The sequence below is a fragment of the Ciconia boyciana genome, chromosome 3 (genome assembly GCF_034638445.1).
Source record: "Ciconia boyciana chromosome 3, ASM3463844v1, whole genome shotgun sequence".
Classification (NCBI taxonomy): domain Eukaryota; kingdom Metazoa; phylum Chordata; class Aves; order Ciconiiformes; family Ciconiidae; genus Ciconia; species Ciconia boyciana.
Genome location: NC_132936.1, coordinates 6,934,260 through 6,959,252, shown reverse-complemented (window position 1 = coordinate 6,959,252; position 24,993 = coordinate 6,934,260). Strand labels below are relative to the sequence as shown.

Here is a 24,993-nt window from a genome sequence, read left to right as displayed (position 1 = left end):
GGGGCAGGACTTGGCATTTCCCTTTGCTGAACTTCATGAAGTCACTTTTTTGCCAGGAAAGGTTGGACCAGATGATCCTTGAGGTCCCTTCCAACCTGGTATTCTATGATTCTGTGATAAGTCTGTGTTTGCCCATTTCTCCAGCCTGTTGAGGTTCCTCTGAATGGCAACACACTTATCTGGCCTATCGACTACTTCTCCTGGTTTTGTATTGTCTTCCAACTTGCTGAGGGTGTGCGGGGGTAGGCTGTGAGAGCACTTCCTAGGTTTTTTTATACTTAATGAATTCTGTATGTAATTTTGGTGTGCCACTTCTACACATGCAAATAAACCAATCTGACCTCTCTGAAATCTTGTCTTCTGACATTGCAGTGATGTTATAGGGGCCACCAGCAGGTTTTGAATTGTCAGTTCAACCTTTGAGGCCTTTCTCTGCTCCTCAGACACTGGACACACATCTAGCCTTTCATGAGATGATCTCAGACAGGTTAGAGATACCTTTCATAAGACTTACTGCTTCAGGTGATGCCTGCAGAAGTTTCTTGCCATCTGCCTTGCTGAAAGCTAAATGTCTGCAAATCACAGCCTCTCTGCTTTCTAATCTTGGTATTACCAAAAAGTATTTTTTTCAACTGAAGCAAGCAATGCACTGCTTTGCCACAGTGTTCCTGGCTGTGTCCCTGGCTGCTTGGGTAGCCTTCCAGCAGCTGGTGCAAAGCTCAAGGATTTGTCACAGCAACATCTAAATTTTGCAAGCAGTGCACTTGGTCCTCATCCCAGAGCGGAGGACAATTGGCTCTGCCTTTTCCAAAACAAGGGCTTGTCCCCTGGGCTGCTTGCTGCTTTGACGTCTCCATGGCAGTGGTCAGCTGGCAAGTCTGATAAAAGAGGCCCTATTCATTGACTCAGCCAGCGCGGGCGTGCCGGGTGCTGTGGCAGGCAGAGCAGCTGCTGCGGCAGGCAGCGAAGAGGCAAAATGGCTCTTGCTCTCCTCTTGGCAGCAATCCTGGGACTTCTTATTGTCAAGGCTGTTTTGTTTCAGCTGAGAAACCCGAGCTCCCCTCCTTGCATCAGGAGCTGGATCCCTTGGTTTGGAGCTGCGTTTCAGTTCGGAAAAGCTCCTCTGGAGTTTATAGAGCAAGCTAGAAGCAAGGTAATGGCTGTGGCGGCGTGCCTGCTCGTGGGTGCGTGCTCAGGGTGGCTGCCTGCAAGGGGAAAGGCGAGGAGAAACTTCTGCATTAAGTTTGCCCCTTTCCTGTCATGTTTTATAACATCAGGAGCATTTAGCTGGTGAAGGATTGACTTTGTACCAGTAACAACGCTAAGTTGTGGATCCAGTCCAGGCATGATCTCTGTGCTGTGATCATCCTATTTGGAGCCAGCACCTCTGCTGTTTTGCTTTTGCAGTCTGGCTACATGTTAATCTTGTTTTCAGATAATGTGGAAAGCCCTGTGCTAGGCGCTGGGACCAGGAGATTAATTATTTGCATGCCTAAAGTTAGGTGAGATTTCTGAGTACCAGCTGGTGTCCCGCGACATTCAAGAGAGACACAGACATGCTTGGCAGGCAACTATTTCCATCCTAAAAAACTTACCAAAGGTGGGTGTGAAGATTTACCCCCTGGACATGCCTTTCTTTCTCTATGTCTGTCTGATAGAGAGAGCCTAAATGATTACTTTAGATTAGATGCTTAATTTCTAGGCAGCTAATACTGATGTAAAACCCAGTTTCCTATTTTCATTCAGTGATGATATCACCTGCTACTGCAATATAATCAGCCTCAAGTGTTCGATACTGAAGGATCGCACAGCCCACTACTTGCAAAAACTAGCTAAAAATGAAACCACTGTAACTTCCTGAAATTTTGAAAAATAAATATTAATAAATACTGGATGTTTAAAATTTGCTTTCTCATTTTGAATAGGTTTCATATTTGAAAGTACTTCTTTGCAACCATGGTTGTTATAAACTCATGGACTTAAATGAAAGCAGAGGTGCAAGTATAATCAGCTGAAGTATGAGGTGTAAGAACATCAAGAGCTGTCATTCTTGTATTAAAGCACATTGGGTGCACCATAGAGTAAGCTCATGTGTGTGATCTGCAGTTCCTTGGCTTCTTTGAGCTTAACAGGCTGGTTTTAACCTTATATTACTATATCTTTCCTGTATCTTTCATCTGTGCATACCATGATCAGTTATTTGTTCATTCACCATAGGGCAGAAATGTAGGACTGGAAGAAAACTCATTGCAGTCCATTCTCCTACTATTTCAGAAACCATGCCATATAATCCTTTAAATAAACTGATCACGCCTCACTTTAAAAAACCAATCATAATATTTCTTTGACTCTTCTGATATGAGGCTGTTAGAGAACCTCCTTGTTCTATTGAAAACATGTCCTGGTGGCAACCAGATTAAAGCAGCCTGCCAAACTGTCCTTTCCAGCGCAATCCCGTTTGGGGACAGATGTTTCACCATGACTTGAGCTTGCTTTAGTTGCTTTTTTTTCCAGGAAGCTTGTAGTAAAATCTCTTAGATGAACTTTTAAAACAAACCTATAGAAGAGTCAGATTGACTGAGCAAAACTTTTACATACTAAAGAATGTATTGAAGTACAAACGCAGACTTAGTGGCTCCGGGTCCATTAATTTTGATGTTCATTTGCCTGGAGACCCTTTAAGCTGCTGTTGTTGCTATGGCAGCTGCTGACACATCTGAACACACCAGAATGACCTGAAGGACTTTATAAATCCCAGGTTTTGTTGGGACAGAAACTAGAACAAGAAACATTTTCAATGGGATAAAACTCAAAATAAGGCAAAGAGAAAGAGAAGGCTTTCTCACATATCTTCTCCCCTTTACTGTGTGTTCGCAGGCAGGACCTTTCCTTTGATTTTTTTCTTAGTCCAGCAACTCGGCATCCTTGTGACTTGTGACCTCTCCCTGCCGTCCCCCTGGGACCTTTCCCTCCGTCACCCTCAGGCTGGCTGCCTGCCTGCAGCACCATCATCCGGCAGTCTCCCTGTCCCTGGGGAGGGCTACTCGCTTGTTCTCCCCTTCCTCTCCTTACACCCCCCAGGCACGTCTCCCTCCCTTCCCACCTCCCACACTGGCACGATGTGCTGAGGCCAGGACAGATAAGCCTTCTCCTGCCTGCTCCCTTTTAAAGGAGTAGGCACTGTAGCATGGTACAGCCAACTAAAACAGGTGCTGCTGCCAAAGGGGTATTACAAGGGATTGCAAAACAGGCATTACAAGGGTTGCAAAATACATCTGCAATAATTCCAAGCTCCTTAATATTGCCAGAACAGGGTTAAGTGTCCTTAGTACGAGCAAGCTGCCCTACAGGTTCTAGGCAGTGTGAAACCTCTTCGGCTCTGTAGGGTCATTACCTTCAGGGGAGACTCGCAATTGGAAAATTCCTCCCCTGGATTAATCCTTCAGTCTGTCAAAGTGACACTCATTTATTTTTCTTTCTTAAGTGTTAGCTTTCTTATTATTGTCCCTTTTGTGTATATCCCTCACTGCTTTTTCTGTTAAGCCCTGGAGTAACACACCAGACTTCCACTGCTTCCAACCTGCACTTTGCTTAAAGTTCGGTGCTTCTGTTTTCCTCCTACAGAAGAAGACGTGGGCTGGAAGAATTGTCTGTTTTTCCCCTTGTGTCATTAGTGGGTCTAAGAAAAGAAGGATCCCCTGCTCTAATAAAATATTTAATCTCTAGTCTAATAAAAGATACCACCTCTTCCTCCTAAAGCTGCCTGGCTAGTGAAGCAGTTTTGCAGGCGGTCTGGGATGGGCCTGCAGATGGGTCTGGATGGGTCAGGGTGGGTAACCGGAGCCACCATGCAACATAAAATACAGGTAGAGCTGCTTAATGAGGGGTTCAAAGGATGTGGTTCCCCACTTTGCCTGGCAAACATGGTAAGAGGTAATAAGGAATTTCAAATGCTTCTCATCAGTTTGCTAATTAAGCAAACAAGAAAAGTTCGGTTAAACCCATGAGATTGTTCTGCACTGTTGTATGGACCTGTGGATCCATACACTCTCAGCGTGTTGGTTGCGTTTGGGACATGGTGCCATGTCTCAGGACTCAGCTAGATGTCTCTCAGCCTTATTCTCTGTGTGGTTGCATGAGGGATGGCTTGCTGGGTTATGTGGCAAGGGACATGCATCCTGCATGAGGCTTGGTGGAGGGGAAATAGGCTGGAGAAGAGGACAAGGCTTCTGGTGGAGCGTTTCTGAAGGCAGTGTCCACAGCTGAGTCGCTAATGGTCTGTGACCCTGGTCCCATGCACAGAAGACCAAAATGCTGAAGTCCCTGAGATAGAGAGGGGACATGGCATTGAACTCGTGTGTGTGTGTGTGCATGCCAAGGGAGAGAAAACTAGCCCAGCGCACCTAGCTCCCAGCATGAGTCTCGACACAACTGCAGCTGGCTCAGCCAAGAGTGGTTGCTCCCTGCCTGGCAGTGCCTGTGGGAAAAACGGCTCTTTCCCTGATTTCCTTCCTTTGGGATTTTGGAGAACGTCCTTCTGAAGTTTTTATTTCTCTGGAGTGTTACTTTCATGTAGGCTCAGATCTGCCTCTCATCATGGCACCGCTGTTTTGTGCGGTGTTTCCCAGTCTTTGGAAAAAACAGAGCTTTCATAAGTGAAAGCAGCTTCATAGGCCCTAAATCCTAAGAGGATTTTTATTTTGCTGTCTATATCTCTGTACGTCATTAGGTCTCCTTAAACACTGTTTCAGACAGAGCAGGAAACTGGGACGCAGTGTTGGCAGGCAGTGCCCACGCTTCGTTGGTACCCGCCCATAACACAACGATGGTAAATGCAGAACTGCTTGACAGCTTGTTCCAGTAGCTGATTTGATTACATTAGAATATCAGCATTATTATACTGGGACAGATGAAAGTCTGTTTATTCATGTGTCTGTCTCGAATAGCAGCTATTAGTAGATGCTCAGTAACAGGGTGTAAGGAGCAGACCCAGATGAGAGTATGCCACCTTCTGCTTTTTCTTCCCAGCTTCTGCTCGGCAACAGTTTAGGGACTTCCTAGGCTGGAATTTGCATCCAGATGATTTGCCTATGATAACTTAATCTCTTGTGTTACCCTGTGTATAATTTTGGCTTCACAGCATCGCACAGCAATGAGTCCATAATTTAACCATGAGCCGTGTGAAGGAAGTACTCTGTCTGGTTTTAAACCAGCTGGCTTCTAACAGGTGCCCATTAACTTTTACATTATAAGAAACTGGGAATAATTATTCTCTTTTCATCTTTCCTGGGATCTAAGTCTATTAGTCTCCTTTTATTGAAACTTTAATTCATGCTTGCTGTGCATCCCTTTGCCTTTTCTAGCTCAGTATATCCTGCTGAGATGGAATGGGCAGAGACACAGGTTACATTGAAGATGTGGGCACAGGATGGGTTTAGATATTTGCTGTCCTTTCTCGGCTCCTTTCCTAGCAAGATGAGAGCTCTAAATTAATTAGTAGCAGTGGTATAATAGATCTTGGAGTCATTTCAGAATGTGATTCTTCTGGGCCTTCTTCTTCTGTGATGTTTCTAGGTCTCCTCATAGTTTAGACTCCCAAATGACTCCAGATCATGAGTAAACTTTTAATTCCTTCCTCTAAGGAATGAATTTGGAAGATGTTTAAGGCCACACATCCTTATGTCTTCCTAAAAGCTGTATGGGGCTCTTCTTCAGTATATCCTATTTATCAACTACTAATCCTGGTCTTTAATAATGCTTGTAAAAATTTGCTGAGTACTGGAATCACTCTTTGAGGCCTCCCAGGTCCTCCTTCAGGAGCACTTTAGAAAGGCACTACGTTTGCCTCTCCATCCTCCTGTTGCTGAGGGATCACGGTAGGTAGTTCTGCAACTTCATATTTTAATCCCTCTGGAGTTTTGAATTGAAGTATTTATCACTGATTTACTTAGCACTTGTTTAAGTCTATTCTACTTAATACTTGCTTTGAAACAAGATCTCAGTCCATCACTCTCGGTGAAAGGCTCCAGGGTGGGACTTGTCTTAAACTGTTGTAACCACTAACTCAGATTGCTTTCCCACTTGGTTTCTTTATACCTTGAGCATTTATCAGGCTCAGCAACACACTGGGAGACTTCCTGCATCTGGTCTGTTTGGAAAAGTCTTTATTATTGGGGATGGGGATTGCCATTAGTAGTTTGATCCTCAAACCTTTTTTAGTATTTTAATTTTACATTTAATTTATCAGAGATCATATTTGTTTGTAATTTCCTGTTTGGACACAAAATTCTGCTTTCTGAAAGATGTGTCTTTGAATACCCACCATCACTGTGCTGTTCAATGAAGCTGGCTTGTTCTGGAGGTCCTTCATGGAGCTTTTTTAATTTCAATTTTGTTTAATATTGGTTTAATTTAAATTATTGTAAATAGATTGCAGGAAATTGGATTATATTCAAAACCAGATTGTTTGTGTAGTTGTTTACAGGTAAGCAAGGCGTCCAAGCATCACTGATGGTCAGTGGACACGTAGTCAGTCCTATCAGTGGAGTCTAAGGGCAGTTCAGCTCATCTTCAAAAAGAGAGGTGTGCAGTAGCTGGTCAGATGAATGGGTTTTTAGGCTCCGCTGACTGCATAGACTTGATCTCTGTTGTCTATAATGGGAGCTTAGGCATCTTGCTCACATGTAATCATATAAAATAAAGTGTTCCAATCTTTAATTGAGTGTGACCTTAATTGAATAATTAAGTGTTATTGCAGGTTGCTATTAGTTCAAATTTAATTTTATTTTAAAATTAGTTTAAGTACATTTTAACGCTAATTTAAAATTTAAAAAATCTAATTTTAAAACAAACACAGTACAAATTCACTGATTTTTATCTAGCCTGATGATGAGGACATGCTATTATCCATAAAAAAAGCAACCGTAGCAATTTAGCGATTATTAAAACTATATCTTATTTATTATCACCCAGAGAGTTTAAACAGTCATTCTTTCTTTAATAATTTACAGTTGAAGGACACAATCAAAATTCAATTGATGTCAAGAAGAATCTTTTCCTTGGCTTCAAAGAGCTTTTGATGAAGCAGGCTTTACAATACAGACACAAACAACAAAAGAAATTGTTAAAGTCAATGGCATAAACCATGTGAGCAAGGTGAATTCAAGGCTTTTCAGTACTCCAAACAGATCAACAGAAAACTTTTTCTCACCTTTGTCAGCAAGGTAACGTGGAAAAGAAAATCAAGTTCCTTGATGTGTCTAGAGACTTTATGAAAGCCCTAAACCTTTCCATATGTACAATAACTTTGCCAAAAGGTGGTGTGCATATAAATGTAAATGCTGGGCTTTTGATTTCCAGGGCTTTTGCCTGTGAGCAGAAATTGCCTAGACTAAGAAAAAGATGCTAAAGGCGCTTCATTTCCTAATTTTGATTTTTTATGCCTAAATCTGACAGCCAGTAGCTCTTGCACATTTGTTTGCTAGTTTAGAGTATCTACAAATATGAGTGATTTTTTTCATAATGTAGGAATTCAGAAGTGAATATTTATTGCTGAAAGTTTTGAGAGGGCTCTAGGATATTAGATTAGGGGAAAATGAAAGAATGATTTATGGCATCAAAAACCTTCCCTGAATATAAGTCTCAACAAACTCCATCTATTCTGCTCAAAGCTTGTTAGCTATTTCGATATTAATTTTTAAACACCTGTATAAGAAAGAAATCGTTGGTATTAGCAGAACCTTTAAACTAGAAAAGAAAAGAAAAAAACCATTAAAAAGATGCTGGAATGGGGAGTTTTTGTTAAAAAAATGTAGATTGAAATGAGTGGGATTGTGGATTTTTACCATGTGGGTACTTTGCTATGGCAGCCAAGGGATGCAGTAGATAATCCATCGCTTGGGTTCTTTAAATCCAGGTAGGTTGTATTGTTTGAACTGTAATGTAATTCAAATATAAAATGTTAATCTCAGAGAAGGAACCTCTTCTACTCTGCAAGAGGTCAGGCAGGCCCCTGTGATGTTCCCTTCTGGTCTGTAAGTCTACAAATTTTGGTCTGATTCACGTTCATCTTTGTGTGCTTCTGAGCCAAGGTGTACAGAGAGCAGGAAGGACCAGGTCCTCCCTCCTGACCTCTCGGCGGTACTGAAGTCCTGTCGGGGCTCCCATCAAACGTGTTAACAATACAGTAACATGAAATCTTTCTTTGTTCCAGCATGGGCCTGTATTCACAATATTCGCTCTGGGAAAACGGTTTACTTTTGTGACTGAGGAAGAAGGAACTGAAGCATTTTTTAATTCTAAAGACTTAAATTTTGAACAGGCAGTACAACAAGCTGTCGAGAATGCAGGTAAATGAGACCTAGCTCTTTTTTAATGGAAATCAAATCTAGTTACCCAGGAACATTAAAGCCCAGTCCAAAGCCCACTGGCTTTTTGATCATGCCTTAAATGCTTATCTTAACCTATGACCATGCTACGAAATGAAGGCAAAATGAAATTCCTTCATGTGGATCTAGCGCTGTAAGCCTGCTAAGTGATTTGGGGGATCAAGGGATCAAAGGTTTCTGAACCAGGGACTGTTATTACTTTCATCATCAAGTAACCCCAGTTTGAGATCAGATCCTTTTCTGCGGCTAGACACGCCACCTATGTGTACCAGGTGGCCAGGAAGGCCAATGGCATCCTGGCTTGTATCAGAAATAGCGTGGCCAGCAGGACTAGGGAAGTGATCATCCCCCTGTACTTGGCACTGGTGAGGCCGCACCTCGAATACTGTGTTCAGTTTTGGGCCCCTCACTACAAGAGAGACATTGAGGGGCTGGAGCGTGTCCAGAGAAGGGCAACGAAGCTGGTGAAGGGTCTGGAGCACAAGTCTGATGGGGAGCGGCTGAGGGAACTGGGGTTGGTTAGCCTGGAGAAAAGGAGGCTCAGGGGAGACCTTGTCCCCCTCTACAGCTACCTGAAAGGAGGTTGTAGCGAGGTGGGGGTTGGTCTCTTCTCCCAAGTAACAAGTGATAGGACGAGAGGAAATGGCCCCAAGTTGTGCCAGGGGAGGTTTAGATTGGATATTAGGAAATTTTGTTTCACTGAAAGGGTTGTCCAGCATTGGAACAGGCTGCCCAGGGAAGTGGTTGAGTCGCCATCCCTGGAGGTATTTAAAAGACGTTTGGATGAGGTGCTTAGGGACATGGTGTAGTGGTGGTCTTGGTAGTGTTAGGTTTACGGTTGGACTCGATGATCTTAAAGGTCTTTTCCAACCTATACGACTCTGTGATTCTGTACCAGGTTTGGAGCAATAGTATGTTGTCCTATCACTTAATCTGAAAATCAGCTTGTAGCAACAATTGGTTGTTACCCTGTAGTACAACAGTCACTAGAAAGGGATGAGGTATATATCCCATCCACAGTGGCATGCTCCGTCAGCTCATGTGCTTATATCCACGTGGAATCGCACAGACAGGAATTCTTTGAGTCATTTGGCAATTTTGGACTGTGAAATGAGAGAGAAGCAAGTTGGCAGAGAGATTAAATCACAGAATCACAGGATCCCTGTGGCTGGAAGGCACTGCTGGAGAACGCCTAGTACAAGCCCCTGCTCGGAGCAATGTCAGCAACAGCTGGTTGCTCAGGGCTGTGTCCAGTTGGCTTTTGAGTATCTCCAAGGGTGGACATTCCTCAACCTCTCTGGGCAACCTGTTCCTGTGTTTGACCATCCTCACAATAAAAACTTTCCTATATCTCCGTGGAATCTCCTGTATTCCCATTTGTGCCCATTGCCTCCTGCTCTGAGAAGAGCCTGGCCTCATCATCTTTAATCCCACCACCAGATATTTATCCACACTGATAAGATCCCCCAAGCCTTCTCTTCTCCAGGCTGAACAGTCCCAGCTCTCTCAGCCTCTCCTGGTATGACTGAGAAGATGTACTACAGCATGAAGACCCAAACTGTTTTTTCTTGGATTAATTTATTTTTCATGTCAGTCAGTTTTGTGGAGGACATGCACATCTCTCTACATCCACCCAAAAGCTGGGGGGAAGTCTCTGGATTGTTGATTCTGGCATTGAAGCTTCATGAGGCAGGAAGATGTTACACAGACTGGTAGAAGCAGAGGGCTCACCAAAATCTTTACAGGGTTAGAAGGAAGTTTTCTGGGAATTTCACTCTAGGCAAATGAGGGTTAAGGCATTTAAATTAGTGTCACAAGTTATGTGTAAAAATTGTCACTCTATCTTTCAGCGAAAATCTACTTCATCTACTTTCCAAAACATTTCTGTTTCTTTTTGTATTTAGTTTCTGTCCCTGCAGAATCATTTTATCAGAACCATAGTAACCTCTACAGCATGATGAAGGGAAAAATGGGTCCTTCTAATCTGCACATGTTCATGGGTACTTTGTGTCAGGAACTGCATGAGCACATGGCACACCTGGGCACGGAAGGCACAGACGACCTCAATGACCTGGTAAGGTAAGGGAGTTTTGCAGCACATCTCTAATGCATGGGTAACCTATATGGGAGCAGAGATGTTACCGTAAAGCAGGTGGAGCTCAGGCTCACAAGTCTTAGAAAAGCTGTATTGGGATACTCATCACTGCTTCACAGTTGCAGGTGGCTCACAGAATGGACAGGGTTTCATCTAAAGGTGTTTCTCCCAGCTAGCAGAAACATCTGAATTACCTATTGGGAAGAAAAAAGAAAACACATCATCTTCCAACAGTCCCTGTTTCCCAAAAGATGGAATAAAAGTTTCACATGTTTATAAAGAACTTAACAAACAGACAAAATGCTTGATCTTCAGCAGGATGAAAACTCTCCCTGCATGTTTTGGGCCAAGCCTAGCCCAAAACTTAAATAAGACTTTTGCAGCTGACTTTGCTGCCAGAACTTCATCCTTCATGTAAAAAGTGCCTTTACTGAAAGTTTCATGTGACAACAACTCTTCCTTCTTCCTGATCATTTGGGACAACACCTGTATCTTGCCTGTCCAACAGGACTACAAGTGAATATTGCCTTTGGCTTGGACCTGTTTGTAAGACCTCACATCCAGGTTGTCTTTTGCTGACTTCTGCATAGTACAGCTAAGATACAGCTTTTTACTGCAACTAAAACACTGAGCACCTGTCACTTCAATTACTGCAATTTGGATTAATTGGGGAAAAATATGGGTGAAAGGGGCTTTGAAACCTCCCAGCACTCAGTCCCACTGGTCTCAATAATGGGTGCAAACCCCCACATCCCATGGTGTTCCCCCACGTGGCTTCTGAGATCAAAGTCACATCTGCTTCTTGTGGAAAAAGGGACAGTCATCGCATCCGTAGCATGCTACGCCACTGCCTGGTATGCTAATATTGGCTCACATCTTCTTGTTATTCCCCTGTCTGAATCTATCTGTGGTCTTTTACCTGGGGTCAAGTTTCTGAGAGCAGGGCTGGACCTGTTGTTCAGTGCTGTACTGGCACCAGCACAGATCGTGGTCCGCAACATGGCATGGGTGCCCATGGTGGCATGGATGTACAAGTCATCCATGAAGCACGTGTGGCTCCCTATTGCATCCCTGATGCAGCCTTGGGGAACAGGGCGTTCTTCCCACTGCCACGGCTGTCATGGACGCTGGTCATCAAATCCGAATCAGCTGCTGTTTGTCTGAAATTAAAAAAAAGCGTCATAGGCTAGATTATAAACTACAGAATCCGTAAGAGTCATCCACAGTAAATCTGTGCTAAGTGTGATCTGTTCTTATGGTTTTGCCAGACAACACAGGATAGAAGAATTGGAACAGGATAGAAGGGCATTGGAATGCAATGTGCGGGATAATTGTTATTTAGCTGCCTCAAAATTAAATCCACAGAGCCAGCAGGTGGCTCCATCTTCCTTATGATCTGGAGAAAAGCAAGAAAGTGCAAGAGCCACTGCCTGAAATATCTGTTTAGCAATGGCTGGAACCCAGCAAAGACTGCGTAAGGGTTTCTGAGAGCTCAAGAGTACAGGTGAAGTGGCCTGGGAAATGAGCTCAGAGTTTGCAGGATAACAGAGGAGCAAATACGGAAGGAGTGAGATAAGAAAACAAAAAAAGCATTGTTCAGTCCAGCAAAACTGCAGCCAGAGGAAGGATTTCTTGGGGTGTCTGGTTGCAGAAGGGGTTGTGCAATGCCCAGAAGGTCCACGTAGGCTAACCTGAAATAAGAGGGGTGGTAAATGGGGAGAAGGGGACGTCAGCGCCCAGAGCCCTTCTGCCACTGCTCAAGTGACCAAATGCTAACTGATGAAGTTCAGCCACATGCAGAGGACTAGCCTGAGGTCTGTGTATCTCCCAGCCCCTGCTTAAAATCTGCAATAAGGGTGTGAGTGAGGTATGAGCCTTGTGCCAGGCCTTCCAGAGCAGCGTGACACTCAAGTCCCGCACTTCTAGTATTCGCAATTCAACACACCACGTCCTGACCTAAAACTGCTGCAGCAGCTTCCCTATGGCCTGTAAGTCATGGGGATCTTGTCCTTGCAGGCATGTCATGTATCCAGCAGTGGTGAACACTTTGTTTGGGAAAGGCATCTGCCCGACAAGTCAGAGTGAAATCAAGGAGTTTGAAGAACATTTTCAGAAGTACGATGAGGACTTCGAATACGCGTCTCAGATGCCCGAGTGCTTCCTGAGGTAACAGAGTAGAGATGATGCACATGGTGTACCCATGGTGTACAGGCATTTTGCCTGCTGGAATATCAACCGCAAGAGACATTTCCCCTGGAGGATGATGCGCTGTCTTTATCGATGGTGGACCCTTGGGTCAGGCAGGCTTTCAGCTAGGTGCTTCAAAAAAGTTCTGACCTTGTCTCATGCATTTTCCTGGCATAAAGCAGAAACAACCTTGCTTAGGTGGGCATGGTCCAGCTTGTATCTGTCAGGGAGCAGCAGAACTGTGCAAAGGGCAAAGGCCTGAGCCTAAAAGTGAGTCCCAAGCTGAGGGGGGTCCCCAAAGAGGCATCTCTCTGCTCTTTCCCACACCTTAGCTGTTTTCCCAGCAGACTGATCCCAGGTTACGTGGCTGCACTGTCGCAGAGCTGACTTTGGGTAGAGGCAACCAAACTCCAAGGAAGGGAGCCTGCCAGTGCTCTCAGGGCCATGGCGGTACCTTGAGCACCTCAAAATAGCCTTCAGAAAGAACTAAGGATGCTCTAAAAATGTGGCCTTTATTTTCTCAGGGGAGGTCATTCTTGAAAAGATTGACTTAAGCAATTGTCCAAAGCCACAATGAAAACCTGTAGTGGAACAGATATGAAAAGCTAGGAGTCTTGCAGTCACAGGTCCTGGCTGGAAGATGAGGTCTGGCCAAGGTGAAGTCAACACTACTGTCATTCAGATTGACACTTGACTATTCATCAACTGACTGCTGCCCCAGGGCTTTAGGAAAGAAACCAAGGAGTTCTTCTCATGGAAAAGGAAATGTTAGTTTGTGCTGCCTCTGCTAAGTGCTTCTTGTTTGTTGCTTTTCTTTACAGGAACTGGTCTAAATCCAAAAAATGGCTTCTAAAATTATTTGAGAAAGTAGTGTCAGATGCTGAAAAGACCAACCCTTCGGATACCACATCCAAGGTAAACATCCGAGGCTATGAAATAAGACAACTTCATTGTATATTCTGACTGCAGGAATGGAGGACAGGAATTATTTCAGTACTGGAAAAAATAAGCCAAATATGTCAGCTTTGGTAGCTGTACCTTAATTGTCCAGTATTGTTGTCACCTGCGGTAGGACAGACCCATAATTTTGAGTCCTACTCCTCAATCCAGTTTCTTTCCTACAATTCTGAGAATTTACATCTTCCTCTGGGGAATTTTAAGCCAAGGGCTCAGAGCTATGATGCATTGCCAGCCTCTGGTATCACAGTTGCAGTGAGCAGTTGAAAGAGGTGAGAGAAAGACCTCTTCAGTTCTTTCTCTGAGGGCACCGCGCTGTGAAATTTCAAAACCTTATATGTACTATTTTTAAACCCTGGTGTAGAGTGAGTAGATCCTCCAGCAGCCAGACTAGTAGAAAATAGCAGATTACTGGATTGGAAGCCAAGTACCCTAAATACTGATTGTGTCAAAGCTGCGATAAGTTGTCCCCCTGGTTATTCTCCTTAGCTATGGCAAGAATTCTGTCTGTACGGCTGACAAACGTGAGGGCAGACTGGCCTGGGAATTTTGATCTACCAAATGATTACAGAACAGATCATTAATCAAACCAGGTTTTATTTAGACTTTAAAAGCTTTACATTCCACAATTTCTTTCATAAAATAAATGAGAATAATAGAAAGAAAGAGAGGGCTGGAGAGGGGATGGTGGGAGGTAAGAAGGTGCAGGAAGTAGGACGCATGAACTCGGTGTCTTAGATTGGGTGGGAATTTGGAAAAAAGAGCAGTCGTTTTGTATTCAAGGTCAGTCTTTTCCCCTCTGAAAAGCAGACAGGAAGCTTTGCCTTGAATGCATGGTTGCCCTGTATTTAAGGATACACTATAAACAAAAGCTGATCCTAGAACATTACACAGTTGCTTTAGCTTCAAAGAATATCAAGCCATTGAAGTCACTGGTTAGGTCACTAATAAAGCACCTGGAACTAGGGAGTTCACTGATATATCAGACCATCCCTTCATAACAAGCACCTTTTTGGCAGGAATGGAGAGAACATTTTCTTCATTTCCATTCGTTCAACTTGTTCAGTCCCATTTTCAGGTTCTTTAAAGTAGAGAAGTAGAGCAGGAATTAAAAAAGAATAGAGATTTCTTTTTTCTTTCTTCAACATACAAGCAACAATGGGGAGTAAGGGAACCAAATCGCCTAAAAAGTTTAAGAAAATGGAGGGCAGTGCAAATATTCAGTAGGGATTCACGTGGTGCATTGACTTCTTCTGGCCCTCTGCCTATGATTGAGTCTCACTTTCTCTTAACAGCTGTCATCTCTAATTTGTGACTGCAAAAAACCCCGTAACTAACATTACTGCTCTTTCTCTTTGAAAAACTAGTCTTACGTTATATCCTTGAATTCCAGTAAGCCCTACCCTAAACTAGATTTTAATATGTTTTTGGAAATACACATTATTATCTTTTATTTATAACAGACACTACTGCAACATCTCCTGGATAACTTGCAAGGAAAACATCTAGCTCCCAATTATGGTCTCCTAATGCTTTGGGCTTCCCAAGCAAATGCTGTCCCTGTAAGTACATCAGCTAGAGAAACACCTTCTCTCTATCCCGTTCAAAAGCCTGCATTTGGGAAGCAAAGACTTTGAACCAGAGGTCACACGCACTGCATGTATTCCAAAGAAGGGATTATCACGCCCACGTGCATCACTACAAATATACCCAGGCTGCAATGTCACCAAAGCAATGACAAGAAAAGCTCTTCTTGTATTTTTCCTAAATTATTATGTCCTCTATCATAAGATTTCGGGAACATATGTCTCATAGCTATTAAGATCACAGTCTTAAGCTGTGAAGAGTGTTTAACTCTATTTTGAAGCACTGTGGCTGTATTATAGTAGAGACTCTATTTTAAATAGCCTGGTGTTATCAATCGTAAGGAATATCAAAAGCATAATATAGAGTAACTTCATCTGTGTGTAAATCCTTGAATGAATTTGGCTCTTTTGCTTTGGGGGATCTGCTGTACAAATGCCAGGGTTGCTTCAGAGGAAGAAAAGCAATAGTTTGATTCTACTGCCACTGAAGTTTTGTCTATGTTAGAAATGGATTTGACAGATTAATGATAGGGATGTATGTATGCTAACAAGCCCAATATACCTAACACAGCTTAGGCTGACCAAAGACATTTATAGGAATTTCTCAGATGAAAAATCCATAGCAGCAAAAACATCCTTTATTTACCATGACTACTAAGCTCTTTCCAGCACAGTTATGTCCGTTACAGACGTGATTCAGAAAAAAATGATAGTGAGTTATTTTTATATGTACTCCTAATGGATATATCTGTTTTTTGTAGATTGGATATTACTACAATTTACCCTAAAGGAATTTCATGCATTTCAGTGAGGTTTCTGTGGATTCACATGTTGGTATAAGTGAGAGGCATAGCCTGCTGTCTGTTATCAGGATAACTGACATTCCTTCCACAACACTATCATTACTTACTTCTGTAATATTCAGCTGTAAATAGACATACAGATATTTCGTTGTTTCTCAGAATAGTCACAACCCCTGTTCCGGTGACTGGAATGATGAAAAAAGGCCTTTCACCTTCCAAGGGGATTTTTTACAAGTGCGTTAAACCCTTTTATCTGAAACAATTCAGTTATCCCTCTCAGCCCATGGAGTGAAGCCACCGTGTCCAAGTGCTGTACAAGAAAACTAAGCTACCAGGCTTGTTTTGCAGAAGGAGGGCTGCATCCACGTGGGGCTATTTGGGAAATAACAGTAAGAGTTCTCATCCCTCACCAGCACAGATGGCCTGGGACCAGATCTGTGTGCAGACTGCATCTCCCGCTAGCTCAGCAAGAGGAGAGAGACTCGTGGCAGTGCTGCGAGTCCTTCTGGTTTCATCCTACTTAAGAGGATTTTCTCCTTTCCTAAATTTCTTGATTTTCAACTTCATTGCATAATCAGTTAGCAAATTATTTCTAAAGGGGATATACCACTGCTTGTTTTGTTGTTAATTAAAACTTTTCCTGCCCATTTTAGTGTGACTCACTGTGACAATGCCCTGCAAATTATTTCACCTCATTTCTGCTAATATTAGTAGGAATTTACTGTTTAATTTTTCTTCCATTCCTGCAGCTAAATCTAATCACACACAATGATTTAGTAATTCATTTTAACACCTAGTTATTTGAAATTAAAGAAAGGATTCTGTAGCCTATGTAATGTTCACTGAAGATAAGTACACAGCAGATGACTAGACCTAATCTCCCAGGATCTGAGCCCTTAGCTGTGGATTTACCCTGGAAGCACAGCTCCCTGTGCATCCCAACTATAACAGGCACATCCAAAAATGTGCAAATGTTTTCACCTGCCTCTGTGATTTGCTACAAAGATACTGTAATTCTGTTCCACATTTCTGAGTTGAAGTACTTTCATCCCTATTTAGATTGCATTCTGGACCCTTGTTTTCATACTCTCTTATCCTTCCATTTACAAGAAAATCATGGAAGACCTGGCTTCTGTTTTTGGCAAAGCAGGTAATAAATCCAATCCTGTCCTTCTGGAACGTGGAAATGATTTATTCTGTGTTGGCTCAGCACATGGCCAGTGGTCAATGGCTGGGAATAATGAATGTTGCTGCTGAGGGTACTGCTGGTAACACAGGGTCCAGCTCTGAGTTCTTTACTCAGCATATGCTCAAGACATATTTTTAAGCAAACACCTTTGATGTTAGCAAAAGAAGGTAGAAAAAGAACCGTATGTATTTGTCTCTTCATTCCACACCTATCATTTAGACCTAGATTTGTATTAACCAGTCTTGTGCTTTTTTCATGCATCTATGATAGGGTTGGATGAGGTCTTTCAATTCAGCTGCTTTTCATGGTGTGATGTTCACCAGAGTTACAGCTATTCTGTGGAAAAACAGGCCAGGAACTCTTCTCTTTTCTCTCATCTGAGGCAAATTTGTCCACCATGATTCACCCCCACATGACTAATCTCTTTCCCTCAAAAGCAGTCACCTACTGGGAGCAGTCATTCACATATGCAGTCCCCTGAACAATGCTTAGGCTTTCATGGAAGACTCTTAGTTGACATGAGGCAAAACCACAGCAAGGAACATGTCAATAATTAACCAATAAGGATAATCACAAACCAGTGCTTAAGACTTTCTCTTGGCCCTGTTCTATTTCCTGCTGTTAACATAGCCCAAGAGCTCAGCCTTGACTACTTCTCTTGGTGCCTACAGTCCCTGAGATTCCCATGCAGTGTCCTACCAAAGTACTGAAAAAGTCCAGGGTCCAAGATGACCTTTGTTTGGCCTCTTCTGGCGAATGCTATATCTACAGCTACCTTAGAGTTACTAAATTATCTTCAGTGACTTTTCTTAAATTGTACTGATTTTGGTCCATTTATTTACTTTGAAATATAAAGAAAATTTCTGGGTGTAAACAAGGTCTTAAAGTCTTGAGGTATTTTATCAGAAGGTCTAAAGCAAGACATGTCAGCATGTATCAAAACAAGTATGAAATCTAATTTTTACACAGTCTTCTTTCTCATGCCACAACAGGTAAAGATAAAATAGAAGTCTCTGATGAGGACCTTAAGAAGCTCCCTTTTATTAAATGGTGCACTTTGGAAGCCATACGGCTGAGGTCTCCAGGTGCAATCACCAAGAAAGTAGTAAACCCAATAAGAATTCAGGTGAGTTTCTTTTTTGTTTCTTTCTTTTTTTTTTCCCCCAAAAGGATGCTGTATGATTTGTCTGGAAAGTGGCCTCCCAATAGATCTAGATAACAAAATAGTAGAGATGTTCCACAATCTCACATACAACTTCTGTTTAGTTTAACAGATTTATTCATCGTTATTTTAATCATCATTAATTTAAGACTGGTTTTGCTTCTTTTGCTCATAGTCTTACCTTCAGTTTTGAATTGAATTTAAATTAAATTGAATTGAGCTGGAGATACTGTGCTGATGGTATATGAAATAGTAATCGGACACAACAAAGACAGTAAAAGGCACCACGATTTAGTAACTCCTCCTTTTCTGTTTGTTCTCTTCAGTGCTGTTTAGAGGGGAAGTGCCAGCGTTCAGGAGTCTAACAAGTAAATGTTTGGGAGAAGAACACTCACTCTTAGGGAATCAGCATTCATGCCCATTTAAGAAATCACTAAAGTCCCATAAAGGTCTATTGTCATATAAGTCTTTCTGTGAATTTCTTTGTGTTTTGAAGGAAGTGCTTAACAAAAGATTTAGAAAAAAATACCAGTTCACATGGTACATAAAGAAGTGGGAAAGACAGAAATAATGTTTCTATTATTTCTATACCTGAAAAACCAAATGAGAACAAAAATACTCTTTCCACATTCTCCACTGTTTAGGTCTTTCTTATGGAAAAAAGGGCAACAGCAAGAAGAAGCTTCAAACATCTAATATGCCCACTGTGGCTTTACCACCTTCACTTGTCCTCTGTTGGGACCTGCTGATGGAAGAGAAGTACTAAGGAGGGACTGTTTTGTGAGCTGAACCCGTGATTTTTTCTTTTCTTACAGTTTTTTCTCCTTTTCAGAATTTCACTGTCCCTGCAGGTGACATGCTGATGTTGTCACCATATTGGTTGCACAGGAATCCAAAATATTTTCCTGACCCAGAAATGTTCAAACCTGTAAGTTGTCACTCTTAGCGTGAGTATTTGGCTGTCTTTTCTCCTCTTCACTTATTTCACAACAGAAGCACATGGACAAATTGGCTTAAAGTTGGGTATTCTCCATTGTCTGGAGGATGGCCTTGTATACAGAGAAGATGTGCACAAAAAGGAGGAGCCTGTAGGAATAAGCAAGACTTTAAAGTTCAGTTATATATTCCAAATAATATGGTACTACTTTATCTCACTTTGATCTTGATTCAAAGCCCACCATGGAAAGACCCCACTGATTTCACTGTTGAACCCAACTCTCCTCTCCTCGTACTCTCCTCTCCCCGGCATCTGTCTGTATAGCTCATCTCCACGTATTTACCCAGGCTCATTGGTCTTTCCAGTCAGATGATTTCTGGTAGGTATTAGCTCTGCTAATTCAGTAGCTCATCTAGAGTTTCTTGATTATTATTCCACTCCAGGTGGCCGCGTGGGCAGGCTTGTAACTGCTCTTTTTAGCACCATCCGCTATAGAACGGTTTGTCTTTTTTATAGAAATACATCAAGGAGTAATTTAAACAAAACTTCCCTTCTAGCAAGCTCTTCACCAATTTGAAAGCCCTCATAACAATTCCTGCCTGTTTGAAACCCTAAGCAGAAACCTTGATGCAGCAGCTTATTTCTTGAGTAACTTTATTCCTAAAAAGCAAGCTAGCTTGTTTTTTAGAAACTCACCTTTTTTCCATGAGGAATAGGTGAGTACCCCTTGGACATTGCCTTTCCAAATGGTTTCGCTTTGCTTCATCACCGCTGAGATTTTTTCTCTTGGTTTTATTGGATTTTGATGTGAACAGGTTTCCTCTTCAGAAAGCTCTAAACAGCCCAAGCTGAAAAAAATCCAAAATAAACCAACACAAGATTACATCTTCTCTAAGACAGCTTCATCAGAGGAGTTAGCCACCATAAACTTGACAGGCTGTTACTTGAAGGCCTTGGTAGAGTTGCACTGAGTTTCTGGAGGTTGGTATAGTTTATCACCCAGCATTCAAGAGATTTACTTCTGTCAGTGTCACCCACCCAAACTTTAGCCGATGTTGCTTTGCTCCTCCTGTTGTTCCTTTTCTCTTAAAGTAACTCAGGATGGAGCAAGGAGCCCTCTGGGTACAGACAGGCTGTTTTTGTTGAGAAGAGTTCATTTTCTCGCACACTGGCTTGCCCCTGAGAATGGGGCTGTGCAATCCTTGCCTTTCTCTTGTGTGACAGCTCATACACCTTGCATTTATCTGCGCACAGCGTCTTAGAAATGGTTGGTATGCAAGATGTGCATGAGCCGTTTGTGTGCCGTGATACAATTTTGTGGCTGAGGGAAGGTACTGGTTGAACATTTGCTTTGAATGTGCATATATTTAAAAGGAGAAGGTCACATTTTTATAGGCATTTCAATAGCTCAAGATGAGGGATTTAGAAAAATGGGGAGATATGGGAAGAATGCTTTAGGGGTGATTTTGAAAACCTTTCCAGCACTAAGTATGTTTCATATGGGACCCTCATTTCTTTCCCTGAGTTGGTGCTGACTATTGAATCCAGACTCTAACGCTAACAGGTTGAATGCAAAAAATGGCATTAGTGCAACTTTGTATTGAGGATTAGCTGTCCAAGGTCATTTTTAGCCTGGAGAAATAAAGTTAAGCTTTATTTATATAAGGCTGATTTGGAAAAAAAAAGTTTCTTCCCACAGGATCGTTGGAAAGAGGCAAATTTAGAGAAGAATTCTTTCTTGGACAGCTTTGTGGCATTCGGAGGAGGGAAGCATCAGTGTCCAGGAAGGTCAGTGAAACAGCTGGGGTTTATTTATTCCCAAACCCTGCAGAGAACAACTCTCTTGAACTGGGCTCCTCTTACACTTGGAGATAAAGTGTTTTCATTGCTTTGCTCTTTGTCAGTCCCCTAACGTTCAGCATTATCTGGACCTTGTTTAAACTGATTTGAAAGTGGTTTCATTCCTGGAAAAGACAGGTTAAGTCACGATGTAAAAGCAGAATCTGAGACTAGCGTATCAAGGGATATCCCCCAGGGAGGAAAGTCAGCCTAGCTCTGCTGCTGCTGAGGCACCTTTTCATCATGGGAGAGTTGTTCCACTTGCAAACGTGCCAGTTTATGGACACAGGCTTTTAGGTTGCCATAAACCAGTTCTAAACTAACGTAAAGAACATTCCTCTGGTCTGAGACTCTTTCCATCCTCTATGATGCCATTGACATCTTTGCTAATCTTCAAGTGTCTTAACTGTCTGCTCTCTGTTTAAATCTTGTCTTTGCCTTACGGCCCACGCAATTGTATGATGGCTTAAATTGCAGATCCTGTCTCTCTTCACTCCTCCAGCAATGCCAGCCTCGATGCTTCCTGCATTCCTTCTGCTGTTTTCTCTGCTGTCCCTCTTCCTGGAACAAGTCCCAGGGAGCCAGCTGTTCCTTGTTTCTGTGTTCAAACATCTCTATGCTCAATTTTCTGCCTTCAAAAGCTGCTGTCCTCTAGGAAGCAAATAACCAAGAATCCTTAAAATTGGTCAGTTTAACTCAAGAGTCCCATGTGGAGTGAGGAATCCAGAGGGCGTTGCAGAGGATCTGCATTCTTGAACCTGCACCCTGCAGCAGGCTGGACATGAGTGTCAGATAAATTCTGTGAAGACATTAAAGACATAAACAAAACTAATAAAACTATATTCACCATTTAGGCTTGCCAGGGGTAAGTGCTCACTCACTGCTGTACCTCCGTGGCTTGTACCATATTCCTAAGCTAAATATGAGCACAGCCTCATTCCCAGCAAGGGTGACAGCAGAATTCACAAGAAGCATCCGCAGGTACAGGACAAGCTGCAAAACAATGTTTCTGAAACCTGCTTGTTTATATATACTGACCTATTTCTTTGTTCAGGCTGTTCTCTGGACTCTGATAATATCTTTAAAATAAGTTTGTGGTTAGAAAGAAAATGACATTTCTACATAGACAATGGATGGAGAATCTTTTTCTTGCTGAGAGACAAAAAGTCCTTTCAAATCCTTTGGCAGTCCACAAGGTAACACACACCTTCACGCTTTTCAGCAATATTTCTACAAGAATAATGTGGTGGTCTTGGAAGGAAGGAAATGAGATCAAGGGATGTATCTAGATCCCAGGTTGCAGATTTCCTTCGTATGACTGAATGAAACAATAATATTTCACGTTTAAGATGCATTTTCATTTAATTGAGTACTGGGATTTATAAATGAAATATATTAAACATTTAATTTCTCTATTGCAAAAGCTCATCATGAAATTAAAAGCTAATTTAATCAAACTGAAAGCTAGAAAATCACTTACTTGTCAAATATTCTACCAAACTGACATGGGAAGAGCTCCCACAAAGCCATTTCTGTGGCATCTTTTTTACCTAAAGGAGAAATTTGATGGCAGTGAAGCTACTTCTGTCTAACCAGGTGACTACTCCCTGTGTGACTGTGCTTATCTTGCATGACTCCGTCTGTTGTCTCCTATCTTACACTGACATTGTAAACCCTTCAGCACAACGGCCGTGATTTCATTCTTGGACGCCATTTACTGCAGGACCTCAATCCACAGCTGGGCTCCTGGGTTCCAGCACAACACCTATACGTAGCAGTGCATTGGGAGCAAGATTTCAGAAAGCACGTCTTTGTCAAACCCCCTTGCCACTAAATAAAACGGGAAGGCATCAGTGACTCAGAGTTCTAGGGGAGGCTCTAGAACTCAGTCATGAATACGAAAGACAAGTGGGAACTAAGGGACATTTAGCTGCAAGAAAGTCATGGTTTCTGCTCAGTACAATGTGCCGTGGGAGGATGCACTGGGACTCTGCAGTCGTGCCTTTCACTCCTGGACTGTCCCTCTGGCCACCCTCGGACACGTGTATTGCTTATCATCCTTGTGTCTCAGCATCTCTGTTTGCAGAGCGGAATAACAACAGCAGCCTGTTGGGAAAAGCACTTGGAGATCTAACAGTGGGAAGTGCTGCAGTCAGTTATCGGTTATATCCGTTGCCGCTTGGACAGATTGTAGATTAACCCCGCCACGGGTGCAGAGGTATCAGAGCTGCTCAGCCCGCATCTGGCTGTGATTGTATTTGAAGTATGGCCCTCTGTAAATGCAGCATTTCCACTTTCAGGGCAACCTAGAGGCATTTTGGCGTTTGGTTGCATCATGGTACATCCATGCCAAACACTGAGCATGGCTCAGAGGCAGGACCTCCAGCAGCAGGGGTCCGGGGCCGCACTGTGCAACCAGTGCAGTGACTGTAAGGAGCCCACCTTTATCTGGTGCTGCCAGCATGGAGTTTGGGCTAGTAAGTCCTGCCTGACCTGAGCTAATTTCCATTGAAATATCTGTGTTGCATTCCCCCGAGCTCAAGGTCACCAAAAGCTCCCTATCTCAAGGTAATTCCAATGTGAAACCACAGAGATAATTTGGGTCTGAAGCTAGGCCAAAACAAACAAGCATCCTCCCACTGCGGAGCACAGGGCGGCTCAGTGTGCAGATCTCGATGGCTCTGCAGGAGTTAGCTTGGGTCTCGCGGGGCTTGTTAGCTTCCTCTTCACACCTGCCAGGCCAAATCCAGGCTGACGCCGTGCGCAGTCATGTGGCCTTCTCCCCAGTGAATTCCCCAATAGCTGTTTTATCCAAGTTTTCCAGCATCTCTCAGATAATGGAAGATAAACTGTGTAGAAAAGCAAGGTAGTATTACTATTTTAACTAAGTATTTAAGGCTTATGTCTAAATTCTGCAAGTGAGTAATCCCATGACCTACCATAGGTGCATGCTAGTGCCTGAATGCAGAAAGCTCTTGTACACATCAACATTAAAAAATAATAGCCTAGAGGAGTTCACCTGCTGTTATCTGAAATCTTCTCTGGACTGACTAAGACAGACCTTTCTGAGAGTGTTACAGAAAAAAAAATCATGCCCTTGGGTCTCATACTGCATTCTAATGCTGACGCATTAAATAATAACTCCCGCTGTCACAGCTACTCTGATGTCATCAGGCTCCCAGCTGTATTATATAACTTTATATAGCACAATTAGTCATATAGCCTTTTCTATATTTGACTGTCTTCTCACTCCTATGAAGTTATTTCAAGTCAGCAAGCGTTAGAAGAACATAAATGTTTATACAGTGGAAAAAAACATAATGATAAGGGGCTGTTTTAAAATAGGGTGTCAGAGGGATACTGTCGGTCTAACGTTTCACCGGAAAGAAGGGGCAGCCGCTACATTTGTGTTCGTCGCTGAGTAATGAAGCTGAACAAAGCCACAGCATATTTTCCTACTGAAGATAAACTTTCAGGCAGAACTAAAGCACGGAATGTAAAATGTGTCAAAGACACCCTGTTTCTTATCTGATGATAACACGCGTGTGATGGTCAGGCTGGATGGCCAACATTTTCCTCCCTTTTCTTGCAGGTGGTTTGCTATCATGGAAATCCAGTTGTTTGTTGTGCTATTCCTGTACAAATATGAATTTGTGCTTTTGGATGCAGTACCAAAGGAGGTAAAAGATCCATGCATTTATATAGCATTCCACGTCTTTATATCCTTCATTCATCACGCTCAGCTGAACAACCATGCTCAACTGTGGTTATGTATAATGAAGCAAAATTTTGAGAGGAGTGTTAATAAAACATGTAATGAATAACTCGATCTTAATAAGCCTTTCTGAGTT

General features: G+C 42.6%; 1 protein-coding gene and 1 long non-coding RNA gene across 2 annotated transcripts in view; one reads left to right on the top strand and one right to left on the bottom strand.

The window, feature by feature from the left end:
• Nucleotides 1-976: 976 nt before the first annotated feature.
• Nucleotides 977-24,993, top strand: part of CYP39A1 (cytochrome P450 family 39 subfamily A member 1) — a 25,060-nt gene continuing 1,043 nt past the window's right edge. Inside the window, exons 1-11 of the mRNA XM_072857767.1 lie at nt 977-1,153; nt 8,213-8,348; nt 10,292-10,466; nt 12,499-12,648; nt 13,491-13,584; nt 15,090-15,188; nt 17,075-17,165; nt 18,197-18,330; nt 19,199-19,294; nt 21,003-21,091; nt 24,735-24,822. Of these exons, the coding sequence (XP_072713868.1) occupies nt 977-1,153; nt 8,213-8,348; nt 10,292-10,466; nt 12,499-12,648; nt 13,491-13,584; nt 15,090-15,188; nt 17,075-17,165; nt 18,197-18,330; nt 19,199-19,294; nt 21,003-21,091; nt 24,735-24,822 (1,329 nt within the window). The remainder of the gene's footprint in view (nt 1,154-8,212; nt 8,349-10,291; nt 10,467-12,498; nt 12,649-13,490; nt 13,585-15,089; nt 15,189-17,074; nt 17,166-18,196; nt 18,331-19,198; nt 19,295-21,002; nt 21,092-24,734; nt 24,823-24,993) is intronic.
• The window catches only part of LOC140649924 (uncharacterized), a 21,234-nt gene continuing 16,277 nt past the window's right edge, over nt 20,037-24,993 (bottom strand). The window contains exon 7 of the long non-coding RNA XR_012041799.1: nt 20,037-20,151. This is a non-coding gene — a long non-coding RNA (uncharacterized lncRNA). The remainder of the gene's footprint in view (nt 20,152-24,993) is intronic.